Source organism: Lutjanus erythropterus, chromosome 7 (genome assembly GCF_056507025.1).
Source record: "Lutjanus erythropterus isolate fLutEry1 chromosome 7, fLutEry1.hap2, whole genome shotgun sequence".
Lineage (NCBI taxonomy): Eukaryota > Metazoa > Chordata > Actinopteri > Lutjaniformes > Lutjanidae > Lutjanus > Lutjanus erythropterus.
This window is the reverse complement of record NC_139323.1, coordinates 18,415,140-18,428,463: the sequence shown is the minus strand read 5'-3', so window position 1 is coordinate 18,428,463 and position 13,324 is coordinate 18,415,140. Positions and strand designations below refer to the sequence as shown.

The 13,324-nt window shown below is 41.1% G+C and overlaps 1 protein-coding gene across 2 annotated transcripts; it reads right to left on the bottom strand.

The window, feature by feature from the left end:
- Positions 1-454: 454 nt before the first annotated feature.
- On the bottom strand, positions 455-13,121 carry olfml2ba (olfactomedin-like 2Ba). 2 transcript variants are annotated; one of them, XM_084723033.1, is made up of 8 exons: positions 12,660-13,121; positions 12,269-12,532; positions 11,881-11,988; positions 7,831-7,995; positions 5,917-6,145; positions 2,760-3,788; positions 1,337-1,513; positions 455-1,222 (listed from the first exon to the last, which is right to left on the bottom strand). In XM_084723033.1, exons 1-8 carry the CDS (start codon positions 12,810-12,812, stop codon positions 609-611), a joined length of 2,739 nt encoding a protein of 912 aa, XP_084579159.1. In that variant the 5' UTR covers positions 12,813-13,121; the 3' UTR covers positions 455-608. The 2 variants fall into 2 exon arrangements, with proteins under 2 accessions (XP_084579159.1, XP_084579160.1); XM_084723034.1 differs by having other exon boundaries at positions 12,269-12,461; positions 12,660-12,706.
- Between the last annotated feature and the right edge of the window lie 203 nt (positions 13,122-13,324).

Sequence of the window (13,324 nt, the reverse complement as noted above, 5' to 3'; positions counted from 1 at the left end):
TGAATTTATTATTTTTACATTCATTTATTTCATAGGGCTTTCTTTTTTTACAGTATTACAATATATACAGTACAACATGATGTGTTGACCGAGGAATCAGGCTCATCGTTTCACTTATTTCAGGTAAAAATGTCAAAAAAGTCTTGATGAGGACAAAACAATTTCGTCACAATATACTGAAGTACATTTGTACGTTTGGCCCCCATTTGTCTCCATGCTGAAGCACAGACATATATACGTAGACACTGCATTGTCCTTTCAGTTAGTTGTTTTTATATTCAAGGGTTCATCATGTACATTAAGTCAAGTTAGAATAAGAATACTTTTTTCCTACTCCATGCAAACCATAGACCCTTGAATATGACATGACTCGTTGCAATTGATCGAGAAATGTAAACATAACAGTGCTTTTCATCCAGAAAAGGTCCACTGTTTACATGTCTGTTCACAGACCAATATGGTGTCGATGTTTACGTATCACAGCAACATGCCTAAACAGTCAATGCAGCATCTATGTATTATATGTCTATTGAAGGCCATGTGGACTGATCTACAATCCATTCAAACCATAGAATTACCTCTTTAAAATAACTAGTGTCAAACCCTTACTAAGGGTCTACATAGGCAAACTTAATGTTGTATGTGACTTGGTGTCCATTGTCCCACGCATACAAAACACCCTCTTTGGGATTGTAGTCAATCTGCGTGGTGTAGGTGTAGTTGTTGGTGAAGGGCATTCTGGGAATCATCTGAGTGTTTGTGTGGGTGTCAAAGGCGTATTCCAGGTTGGCATCCTTTTGGTTGTAGCTGTCAACAGCGTACAGGACACCGCACACAATGAAGCAGTTCCCGTACTGGTTTCTCTTGAGCCCGGTCCTCCAGGTGGTCTCCCGCTGCATACTGAGGTCTGACGGGTTCAGTCGACTGAGAACAACCACTTCCTGTAAGAAGCCCTCATCATCCAGCGCCGGGTAGATGATCCACAGGCCGCTCTCATCCACAGCAAAGTTGACGTCTGAGTGGCTGCGCCACTCCCAAGGTGACGACGCCTCCTCGACCAGAGCATCGTGCAGCATGGTCCAGGCGGCCACGTAACGATGACGCAGGTCATACTTGATGACATCTCGGGAGAAGGCACGACAGTAGTAGAAAGCCCCATCATAGACCACATGTCCAGTGCCGATCCAGTTGTAAGGAAGCTTATATGAGTTGGTAAAACGACCTAGAAAGGATGAAGAGGAATGGAGCAACATCAGATTCATCAAAGCAAAAAGACAACAAAGATAAATTAGTCAAAGGGTAGTGTAGTGACAGAAGTTGTTATAATAGCTCTTACCTCCTTTGAAAACCTCCAGGTTGCGGAACTCTAGGAGGTTATTCCCGTAATAGAAGTTCGTGACATAAATCTTGTCATCTGCAGACTGTGGATCCTTCATCCACGCTCCTTCATTCCTGCCATAGGTGTTGTGAGTTATTGGCTCAGAGATTGTTGCCAAAGTGTCCTTACACTCCCCTGTGAGAGTCAGAGAGTGAGGATTTAGAAGCAGTTTAACATCCTCCAGACCTCCATCAAAGAGTCTGAAAATAATTAGAGGCTTTTGTTTTAACCAGCTGGAATCACGGAAGGGGTGAATTTGCAACAAGGGACTGAGCACTGAATAACAAAGTTTAGAGATTCATAAAAAAGCAACATGTCTCTACATTGCATCTTTTATAAGAACGTGTAAAGAGTGTGTCAATGGCATTCCTTTCAGTTGGGTATTTCAAACACATTACAGCAAATCTTAACAAGAAAATTCACAAGACATTTTCTGTTTTGGGTATATCATTGGTGGTAAGCAATTCTAAATACCTACCAAGGGGTTTTTAGCCACTATGGCGGCTTGGCTCTTGGAAAGGCAACAAAAGTCTGTTGGTTATTTGGTTAGTCAGTCCACTACTTTTGTCCTGCCTGAAATATCTCAACAAGTATTGGCTGGACAGCCACGAAATTTTGTTCAGACATTCATGGTGACCAGAGAATAAAGCTTTAGTGATCCCAGTGTTTCCTCTGGTGTAGTGTTTCACAAATGTAGGGACCTGTTTTTATAGGGTCACCAACTGCTGATGTAAAACGTACACTGTATTTCCTCAAAGAGTGACATGCAGTGCAGGTTAAAGACACAGACCGCAGCTCTCTAATGATATTCAACATTAGACATAAGAAGTAGTAAAATACAGCAGGCCTAAAAAAAAAAAAAAAAATCTCACTAATGGTTAAAACTATAAACAAGCACAAAAACGACAATTAAGATCCCAAACGACCATGTTCTGATGTAACATTTGCATTTTGGAACATAAATCAGCAAAACTTAACAGTCCAGGCATGATGGCCTTTACTACAATATTTCAATGTGGATCCTGCTCCTGATTGCCCTGTTAAAAGTTATTGCATTACTCTCAACACTTCCTGTATGGCTTTCAAATTAAAAGTCCTCTAACATTTCAGTGGACAGCGCAATTAAAATGTATTAACCTATAATGAATCAATAGTCTAGAAATTGCAGTAATTGTGCCTCATTTGACATTTGTTTTGTCTGGCAGAGCCATTTGTTGAATAAGGAAACTTAAACTTAAAATGAGAAAAAAAAAACAAGAAAAAGATAAAAAGATAGATATTAATTGTCAGTGATTAATGGATTAATCAACTGTAAGTGTTTTCACCCACTGGTTAAGGAAAAAGCACAAAATTGCAAGCTGCTAATATAAACTCAACATACCAAGTTTTCTTGGAGTAGATTCCTCCTGCCTTTGCATTAGCTTGTCTAATTCCGAGTGTCCCTCATCCTCATCCCAGCTGATTCTGTATTTCCGTTTGACTCCCATCTGAGCGGCCTGCCTGGTAGTGGTGGTGGTGGTGGTTGTGGTAGTTGTGGTGGTGGTGGTGGTGGTGGTTGGAGGAGAGGTAGTCACAGGTGTGGTGAAAGGCACAGAAGTGTGAGGAAACGAAGTGGTCAGTCTCTGTGTGGTAGGAGGCAAAGTCGAGCCTGAGAGGGAGGTGGATTCTGGTTCTTCTGGTGGTGCTGTGGTAGCAGCCTGTGTGGAGGTAGCTGTGGTTGAAGCTGCTGTGGGTTGTACTGGTGCTGAGGTCGGGGCAGCGTAGGTTGTGATGCTCATAGTAGAAGTTGGGCTGCTGGATGAAGCCTCTGTGGCTGCGTTTGGTGGAAGTGTACTTGAATGAGCTGCAGTGCTGCCAGGTATGGTTTCGTCTTTCATTTCAAGGGTGGTGGTTTCCATCGTGGTGGTTGGTACATCTCTAGTTGTGAATGCTGATAGGATTTCCTTTGTGGCTGTATCTTCAGATGGTTGGGGTGTGGTCCTTTCAGTTGTTTCCTTGCCAGTTAAAGAAGTGGTGGCTGGTTCAGCCATCAAAGGAACTGGCTGCTTAGTGATTCCAGCAGTGACTCTTTGAGTCGTCTGAGGTACAGTGTCTGTGGTTCTGGCTTTTTGTGTGGTAGTCACTGGTCCAAATGTGACCGATGTGTCTCTCTGTACATCTGTAGAAACATCCACTGATGTGGTTCCAACAGCATTGATGAACTCATCATGAGTTTCTGAGGTGGTCTCAGTTTCTTGCAGTTTAGCTGATTGGCTGGTCTGTTTGGAATCGTGTGCAGGACCTGTTGATTTTGGTTGAAATGATCTTGGTCCCGCTCTCATCCTGGGGCGAGGGGCTCTGTGTTGCAGAAGATTCTCCTCAATGAAGAGATTAATAGGGCCATCACCACTGAATCCATGATACTCAAACACTAAAAAAGGGGAAAAAAAGATTTGGTAAAATAATCTGAGTGCCAATTATCCAGTACCATCAAAATGTAAAGTACGTAGGGCTGCAACTAATTATTATTTTCATTATAAATTCATCAGCCTTTTATTACACCCAGTGGAGATCATGTGATCAGTCATGTGTGAGCGTGTGTGTGCATGACCAACTAGGCTGGAGCTTGTCCGCAACTAATCTTGCATGCTACTAGACACCACAGGCTAATATATTTGGGCACATTCATAACTGTATGCTCAAGCACCTCTGGTGGTTGCAGTGATTCACAGTTTTAGAAAAACCCTGAAAAAAACCTCTTTTATTGACTCGTCTGTTTTAAACCTACTGCTGACTCCTCACTCCTCCTCACCGGCTGGTAGGGGCCACAAGTCATCAGCAACTGCTGGGCTAAAACAAGGCTGAACTACTAGCAGTATTGGGGATTAACTAATTACATGTAACTATTCATTCATTCATTCATTCATTTTCTGTAACCGCTTACCGCTGTTGGAGCCTATCCCAGCTGACATTGGGCGAGAGGCGGAGTTCACCCTGGACAAGTCGCCAGTTCATCGCAGGGCTGACACATAGACAGACAACCACTCACACTCACATTCACACCTACAGGCAATTTAGAATCACCAATTAACCTAGCATGCATGTCTTTGGACTGTGTGAGGAAGCCGGAGAACCCGGAGAGAACCCATGCAGACACGGGGAGAACATGCAAACTCCACACAGAAAGGCCCTGCCCTGGCAAGCCGGGGGATCGAACTCAGGACCTTCTTGCTGTGAGGCGGCAGTGCTAACCACTGCACCACCGTGTTACACGCAATTACAAAATAAAATAAATTGTACTATAATCTTGTTGCTGAGAAATATGGAATTAAATTGCAATTAATAATCAAAATGTTCAAAAGATCTGTACTCTCTTCTGTACTGAGTGACCTCTTGCTCATCACAATTTCCCAAGGTACAAACTGACATCGTCAAATTGCTTCTTTTGTCCAAAACCCAAAAACTTTGTATTCACTGTCATAAATGACAAAGAAAAGCAGCAAATCCTCACATTACAGAAGCTGGAACCAACAATTTTTTCTCTGAGTTTTCTCTGAACAAATAAATTACAGTGCAAACTAGAAGAGTGCATTCCATAGAGTGCAGATCTCCGCTAGGCATCCCGAAAGCATTATTCGGATGTAACCCCTTTGTAATCATCAAAATTTTGATTAGTAACTAATTTATCTCACCAACTATAACAGATTACAGATTCATTTATTTTGTAGTTTTATAACATGTTATACTATATAACTATATGCATGTAACTTGTCTGTGAGTAGACAAACTCTTTTAGCCTAGGAGCTGTTGATGACTTGCAGCCTATACCAGGCAATTAAGAGGACTGAAGAGTCGATATAGGTTATATATAGGTTTTATATTGGTTTTTCAAGGTTTTTACAAAAATTGTGAATCACCTCAATCACAACCTGCAGCCCAACTGGTCACACACACACATCCACACACACATACAGTTGTGAATCTATCACTCCAGAGGACATTACATTGACCTACATCTATTTCCTGGAGCATTACCCTAACCCTACCCATTGGACCTACTTGCCTAACCCTAACCCATCCCTAACCCAAGCCTAAACCTTAAGTCTTTATGTTATGGGGATTTGCATTTGGTCCCCTTAAGGAAGGCAAGTCTCCACAATTTGAGTGTTTAAACACATTTATGTCCCCACAACATGAGTAATGCACACCCACACACACACAATAACAACAAACAGCAGAAACCAGAGGATCAAATCGATTTGTAACTGTACATTTTTGCAGTGGCCTCAGAGGTTGACAGAGCAGCCCACACAGATGACAGGCAGCTTAGATAAGTGCTCAGCTTTTCATGTTCTGACATGAAGTGGTGTAATGTGATTATCCAGTGTGGATGTATAAGGAAAAGATTAAAGTACACTATACTAAAATAGCTGTGAATGGGATGATCACTTGATTATCATACCACTGTAATGTGCAGATGTCCGATTTTTCTAGATCTAGATTTGCACAGCTCTTTTTTCTGCTGTTGACCTTAAAGCTGACTGAGGGTTTGGACTCACAGTTCTCTCCAGGCTCCCCGTCATCCGCCACCATCGGATCTGGCTCCGATTTATAAAAAGTCATTCCTCTGATGATCATTCCGTTGGGGCTGGTCTTCGACACCCGAGCCGCCTCCTTGTTAGCCGCGTTTTTGGGAGTCACCTGAGGTCTGACCTCAATGATCTGAGCGGAACCATCTGTCTTTAGGAAGGACAGATTTTCCCCAATAAACTTCTCCTCATACTTTTCCTGTTGGTGGACAGATGGAAACAAGGAGCATAAACATTAACATGCAGCAGGATGAGGACAGTACATATGTTTGATTACATACTAGGCCAACATTTCTCAATATCAGCTGTTTTACCACTGAGACAAAGATTTTACTCAAGACTTGTAGTGCCGTGTCAGAGTGAGAAAGCGGTTAAGAACAGCTATACAGAAATAACCAATCTTCTCCTTGATGGTCTCATTAACTTATGGGGTCATATAGTGGCAACAGTATTAACCTGAGACTGTTTCATGACCAGTTAATAACTCCTTGTAGTAGATTTAAAGAACAATATGTAACAATTTCACATCCAAAAATGATTACTACAGTCTAAATATCAAATTGGAGCCACAGACGGTTTACATATCAAATAGGTTGAAATCCTATTTAATATACTGTCTGTGGTTGAAGCAAGTTGTTTCCCACCACCCCCTCCTCCCCAGACTTGAGGAAGCTCAGACAAGCTGCAGGAACACTGCAGGAGTGCAAGACAAGCACAGGATAATACTTGGACAAAGACAAGTGACGATGAGTCCTACAGTGTAAGTTGATCAGCTGTTTATAACTGTCAATTATCACTGTAAAGCTAAGCCCGTTATCCTGAAAACAAAAGCCCACTGTTCCAAAAATACACACTGTGGAGTTTGACTTCAGTGACCGCCTGCCAGACTCCACTGAAATATTGATCAATTTAAATGTCATAAACATTTATCATCAACCCATAATACATTCAGCATTAATTTGAACTCTAACTAATGTGAAAACACAAGTTATGGGCCAGAACAGAAATTTCAAAGGAACTTTCCTTAATCTCTGCTGACATATCACGGTCATTTTATGATATATAACTGTAAATATATTAAAGATTTCTCCTAAACTACATAGCCACATTCACAGATCAAAGCAGTTACAGTGGTGAGTACAATGTTATGAAATGATGACCAAAGCTACAAAGTGCGACCCAAGTTGCAATAAACCTGAATTATCCTTTAATAAAGAGGAAACTTTGAATCCATTCTAGTTTCAGTTTTCATTAATAACCTCATTTTAGGCTTCTTTCAAGTTCTCTTGTGAAACATATTAACATGGTGAGTCACTTGCATGTGAAGCGGAGGTCCACCCAGCACTGCTGGATAGGATCAGGATCCAGTGGTACAGTCACTGGTCAGAGGTCTGCTATTGTCCACTGGATCTGCCAAATTGTCTTGATGAGTCTTTTACACATTTTCAGTCCTTAATCATGGGGATGATGATTTTATGAAGGAGTTTGTGGAAAGAACACATAAGCATTCTTTTTGTTTTCAAGGAACACATGTGAATCCAATCACTTCTTTTATACGTGTTCCTCTTCTAAACTCAGTTAATTCACTCCGAACCTCTACAACTGCTTTAAATATACAATACGCCAGTGGTTCCCAAACTGGAGAGCACAGAGACACATTGTTGGTACAGAAAAAGTTTGAGAACCACTGCAATATTGACAGATGTAACACAGGACACAATCATAAAGTGTTACCATTAATACGTTTACCAACTTTTCTAAGATCACGAATTACATCACAGTAAGTTAGAACACACTGGTACATCACCGATAGCTGTCGGATTTATTATCATTTTATTTCCTCGCTTTAAAACTTAGATATCAGTGTTAAGATGTCACATGTACCTCTGGATTTCGATATACTGCAGCCCCGTTGACCTCACTGAGTTTCTTCTTGTCCTGATGCTGGCGGGAGGGAGGAGAGGTGGGCGGGCTTTCCGTCACTTGTGCCTGGATCGGAGGGCTCTGCTGGGGTTTCTCCTCAGCCGTGGTGTCATTCAGATACACCACCTTCATGCAGTCGTGGACAAATCAAGATAATATCAAACACACTGTGCATGGTTTTATGGAAAATAGGCTGCAACCATCAGCAGTGATAATCACTAACAGAAGGAAAAAGCTGAAGTGGAGAATATGTCGAGTCAAGATCTCTGCTTTTTCATAGCAGAGATTTCACTTGTCTTGGTAGGAAAAGCACAACTGTTACTAATAACATTAAAGGGATAGTTTGGGCTTTTTTAAAAATGGGTTTATATAAGGTACTTATCGATAGTCAGTGTATCAGCTACAGCAGATGCCAGTTGACTGGGGAAGCAAAGAGGAGCAGCAAAACAGAAGCTAAGCAATGTACTGCTGTGGACAGGATCAGCAATGAAAGTTATTTTAGTCACTTAAAAAATCCCATACCATGTGTCAGACAGCCTTTTCAGATGGAAAACGACTGTTAAAAAAGCCAAACATCACTCTCTCTCTCTCTCTCTCTCTCTCTCTCTCTCTCTCTCTCTCTCTCTCTCTCTCTCATTCAACCACTGTATTGGCAAAATCAGTCATTTTACCTCACAGAACACAAGAGTTTCTGATCTACTGCCGCCTTGATCATTTAGTTTGTTTTTTGTTATTGTGTGACCTTGTTGTTCTGAAAAGATAGTTCAGATTCGCCAAAGTCACAGCAGCAGCACAACAGCAACTCCTGTATTCTGCGAGGTAAAATTACTGATTTCACCTGTGGAGTTTGGTTGGTTTGGAGAGAGCAACATTTGGTTTATTTAACAGTGGTTTCCCGTGGTAAAATGCAGTGTGAGGGCAAAGTAAAGCAGTGAAATTATTTTAAACACAGCATACACTTAAAGTGATAAAGATTTTTTTAGATATACCTTTTTAAGTGGCTAAAACACCTTCTGTTGCTGACCCCGTCCACAGCCTCATACCTCATACAACCCTACATCAAAAAAATCCAAACTATACCTTTAAAGATCACTCTGTCATATTCAAGTGTCCCAGTTAGGCAAGATAGTGAGGCAGCATGCACACTACCAGGAATGACCCTGAAACTAAAGCAGCTAAAGGGAATCCAACCATCACTGAGACAGACCTATGCTCAGTGCACTAGATGCTAATCTCCCTTACACTTCCCAGAATGCACTTCAAAAATGCAATGAGCATCTTTGCTCACCAACTGCTGTCACTACACTTCCACTTTCCCTACAGTTGACCCTTTCACGTGTCATACCAGGACGCAGCTGAAACTAATAAAACCAATAATGGATACGCTTCATTTACACGTTCAGTTTATTAACTGCAGCTGTGTTTTCCCTGCCAAGACAAGTCTGTGAAAAGGGTCATTTCCAAAGCAAATGCAGTCATTGGCCAGACAGTTTGTACACCACCGCTTTCTGACATCATGCAGCCACAGGATGTTGTATGCGATGCAGTTATCAAGTTTTGTGACTTGTGCCGGTGGTGACTGTAAATCATAAAATTAATGCTCATTCAATCATCGCTTTAACTCCAGTTCACCCAGTGATTCATTGCCCACAAGCAGTGACATGTAAACATATCTGGGGGTCGTTATAGATATGACTTCCCAACTGATTGGAACAAATTTGACGGAGGCAGTTCAGGTCTCGACCAGCTGCTGGTAATAGTCATGAGATAAAACCCTAAAAAGTGTGGTATGTAAGGACTCTAATCTAATTTAGTCTCCAAATGTTGTAAAGTTGTTCCAATCAAGATTATTTTGAACATTTATATTAATCTAATGTCTAATAATGTTCCCATGGTACATTCACACAAGTGTTTTCAGTTATTTTGGATAATTAGACTCGTCTCTGTTTGGGCATGTAACCCTGTGGTTAGTTTTGTTGCACCTGTTTGGTTGGGACAACTTGATGATTTATGATGTTAATGTTTCATTTAAGTACATGGAGTCTGGTATAAAGAACTCACTGTTGAGGGGAAAGTTGTTTAGTGCTGTTAATTTCCCGACTGAATCCCATCTTCACATCAGAGAATTCATACTGAAAGGCTTTAAGACATGTCATTTGAGCTGAATAGAGCCCAGCCAATATATCAGCTGACCAATATATTATTATGTATAATTATGAAACATACTGGGGAAAGTTTACCGTCTTACTGATCCACTATCATTTTGTAAAATAAAGTTTATTGCTAAACTGTAGGATATCCTGCCGCCATATGGCCTATATTTTTGTCACAAGTATTTGACAACCATCTTGGAAAAAATGTGTATTTAAGTATATATTCAATATTGTGTGTATTATATTTTGTATAAAGAATAGTGGCTGATATGTGGATAATACTAAATATAAATATGTTTTTTTTTCCCACTCCCTTGTATCAGTTTCACCATCTGCTCCAAAAATCCAATATCAGTCAGGCTATAGAGCTGACACACTTAGCTAACATACTGTTTTACATAATTCAATAAAGATGTGCTTAATATTTTCATCATTTAATATTTTTTTCAAACTCTAAAGTAAGAGTCAGCTATTTTTAAGAAGGGTCCAATACTCAGACAGATGTGACTTCCACATGTGATGAAAAGCCTGATCCCTCCTTCCATGTCCAGCCTAATAAATCTGAAAACTGACTCAAGGAGTGTTTTATTGGACCTGCTGAATCCAGAAGTCACCAGTACAAACACACCTGCTACTACCAGTGTTTGCTGATGCTATACCAACATATTTGTATTAGAGTTTTTTCTCTTATCCTTTTGGTTGATTTTTTTTGAAACAGTGTTAGAGACATTCTCTTAACTGTAACTGCAATTGTCACAACTGTTTCACGGCACATCACAACTTTATTGCATGTCTGCAAAAGGTAGTAACTCAGCCAAAAACATTTCATTCATGCTTCAAAACCTACATAGTTATTTTATCAGTAAATTGGTCAGTGCCACCAAAGAGAAAAGTTGTGTGAGCTGTACTGCCCAAAAAAATCTAAAAACACGTAGCAAACGTTTCTTACATACAAATCTCTGCATTGCATTGCACTGAGCTTTTTAGATTTAGGTTTCAACAGTAGGTAAAGGTTTACTGGGAAAATGCAGTACTGTACAATACCGTAGCACATAGAAAAAGTATATGCACATTTGTATGTATACAACAGTGGTTCCAAACTTTTTTTGGCATGCCCCCTTTTCAGAAACTGAAAAAAGTATGTGCCCTCCCCACCCTACAATTTTTTTTAGTCATTAACAATAATTGGGGATGGAACTGATAAAAAATATGATTCAGAAGTTGGATTTTGGTGAAATAAAGGTTAGCACGATAGAATCACATTCATTCAACTTTGTTTCACTCTTTGTGTCTCTCTTGTTCTTCCGCTCCCCCCTGCAGTGGCTCTACGCCCCCCAGTTTGGGACCCACTGGCATAAATGTATTTGTGTGGCAATGTCTTACATGCAATGTCTTATTAATGTATTCACCTTTGATCTTTCATGTTAAGTCATACAGTGAACAGAAAATCTGTCACAAAATGACCTCCATGTGACTCATAGTTGATTATTGTGAACTGACATCCCATTCCATAGATATTTATGGAATATAAATATATGTCTTGATTTTGATAACTGAATGGTGCGCTTTGCATGTGGCAGCTCGAAGGATGAACAAATGTTTAGAAGCTGTGAAGAATTTGTCATTTTCACTGATAATCAACTCATCCGTTTTATTCAGTGAGCCATCTGCAAACGGTTATTGTGCAAATTATAGATAATTGTACTTACTCTTTTGCACATATGTGCCAAAACACATGCAATTTGAAACAAACAAACAAACAAACTAATAGTTCAGAGATCTGAACTTCTTGTTTTGCAAAAAAAAGTGTCATTCAAGAACTGAGCCAAACCAAATGAGAAATCTTTGCCACTGTTACCTTTTCAATGTGATCCATGCGATGCAGGAGCTTATTGGTGACGGAGTGCAGCTTCAGTAGATCCATGCCATAGAAGGAGCCCTCCAGCAGCTCCAGGATGGTGGACAGCTGCAATGATCAAGTGGATTCCGTCAAAAGAGTTTACCAACTCAACAAATGCCATATGCGTAATGTAGGCCTATCCACAGCCCATCCGAGCTCTGAATATCCAGTTATGGATTACATGTGGGGATGAGTTTTCCTGAATTTCATAAAACGTGATATCCATACCCCCAGTGATCCAGGCCTCACTAGAAATCAGCCTTTATCCTAATGGCTCTGACCCATGGGGACTTATGGGTATTGGAGGCTCTAGTATGGATGGGAGATGGACAGGATGACACTTCACCTTGACATTCTCTTTCCCAGCTTCCCTAAGTTTTTTCAGCCTGAACTCTCCCTCGCAGGGGTTGACTGCTGACGGAGGAGCGATGCAGGCGCACTTGCACTCCGGTCCAGATGTGATGGTCTCCACAGTGTAGAAGTCCTGCGCGGTGGCGCTCCCTTCTTCTATCCGCCGGCAGGCGCTCCTGCTCAGGGGTCTGACAACACATTTACACCGACAGTCAGAGCCTTCCGAGAGGGCTTTCACTTTGTCATAATCACCCAGCAGCTACAAAGAGAAAAGGACGGAGGTATTTTCCACCACGCTCAAGCAAAACGTTTGAATTTTTACGCACGAAATGATGAAATGTCCATAAAACATATGGAGTAAAGAAAGGGGATATTTTTGCTCTTACCTTAGAGAGGATGCTCTCCTGCCCATCCACCTCCTCCTGCAGGAAGTCGCTCTCAGACTGTGACCTGGAGTCTTCAGCCCGGGTCTGCGGAGCTGCAGATCCCCGTGGAAATAACGCACAGCACACCACGGTGAAAATCCATAACTTATACATGTTGGAGGCTCACGGAGCGCAGAAAAGACAAATAGTCTTATGCAAGTGTGCTGGCAGGCTCAGCCTGTCACCAGTTAATTTAGCTGCCAAGATACTGTCATAGCCTGCTCCTGGCTCCAAGATTACAGAGGTGTATCCACAAGTGTCATCAGATGGCGAGATTAAGCTTTATAGCGCGATGTCATCTTTGTCACTGTCACAGTAAACGCAGGCTGAATCTGCACAGAGTGTTCAGTGAATGAGACAAAGAACAGACTCACCGGCATCTGCTGCTGCTGACAGGAGGCGGATCACATCACACTGGCAGGAGGAGTTGACCTGCTTCAGACAACTATTCAAACATCACCTGCTGCACCATTAATATTAGTCAGGAGTTAAATATTCACTGAAAGCTTAAATCTAATCTTTGATATTTTTTTTTAAACAAAGAAGCAATTTGTTCTCATGCATATTTCCAAGTGAAATCCAAGACAGCAGCCTGTTGCATGTTCATTTGATGCATCAGTCTCCTC

Excerpts from the sequence above, each read along its gene's own strand:
- olfml2ba (XM_084723033.1), bottom strand. The coding sequence starts at position 12,812 with ATGTATAAGTTATGGATTTTCACCGTGGTGTGCTGTGCGTTATTTCCA. Across the intron at positions 3,789-5,916 it reads CGGGGAGCCTGGAGAGAACT|TGTTTGAGTATCATGGATTC; the intron begins GTGAGTCCAAAC and ends CCCCTTTTTTAG. Across the intron at positions 1,514-2,759 it reads ATCTACTCCAAGAAAACTTG|GGGAGTGTAAGGACACTTTG; the intron begins GTATGTTGAGTT and ends TGACTCTCACAG.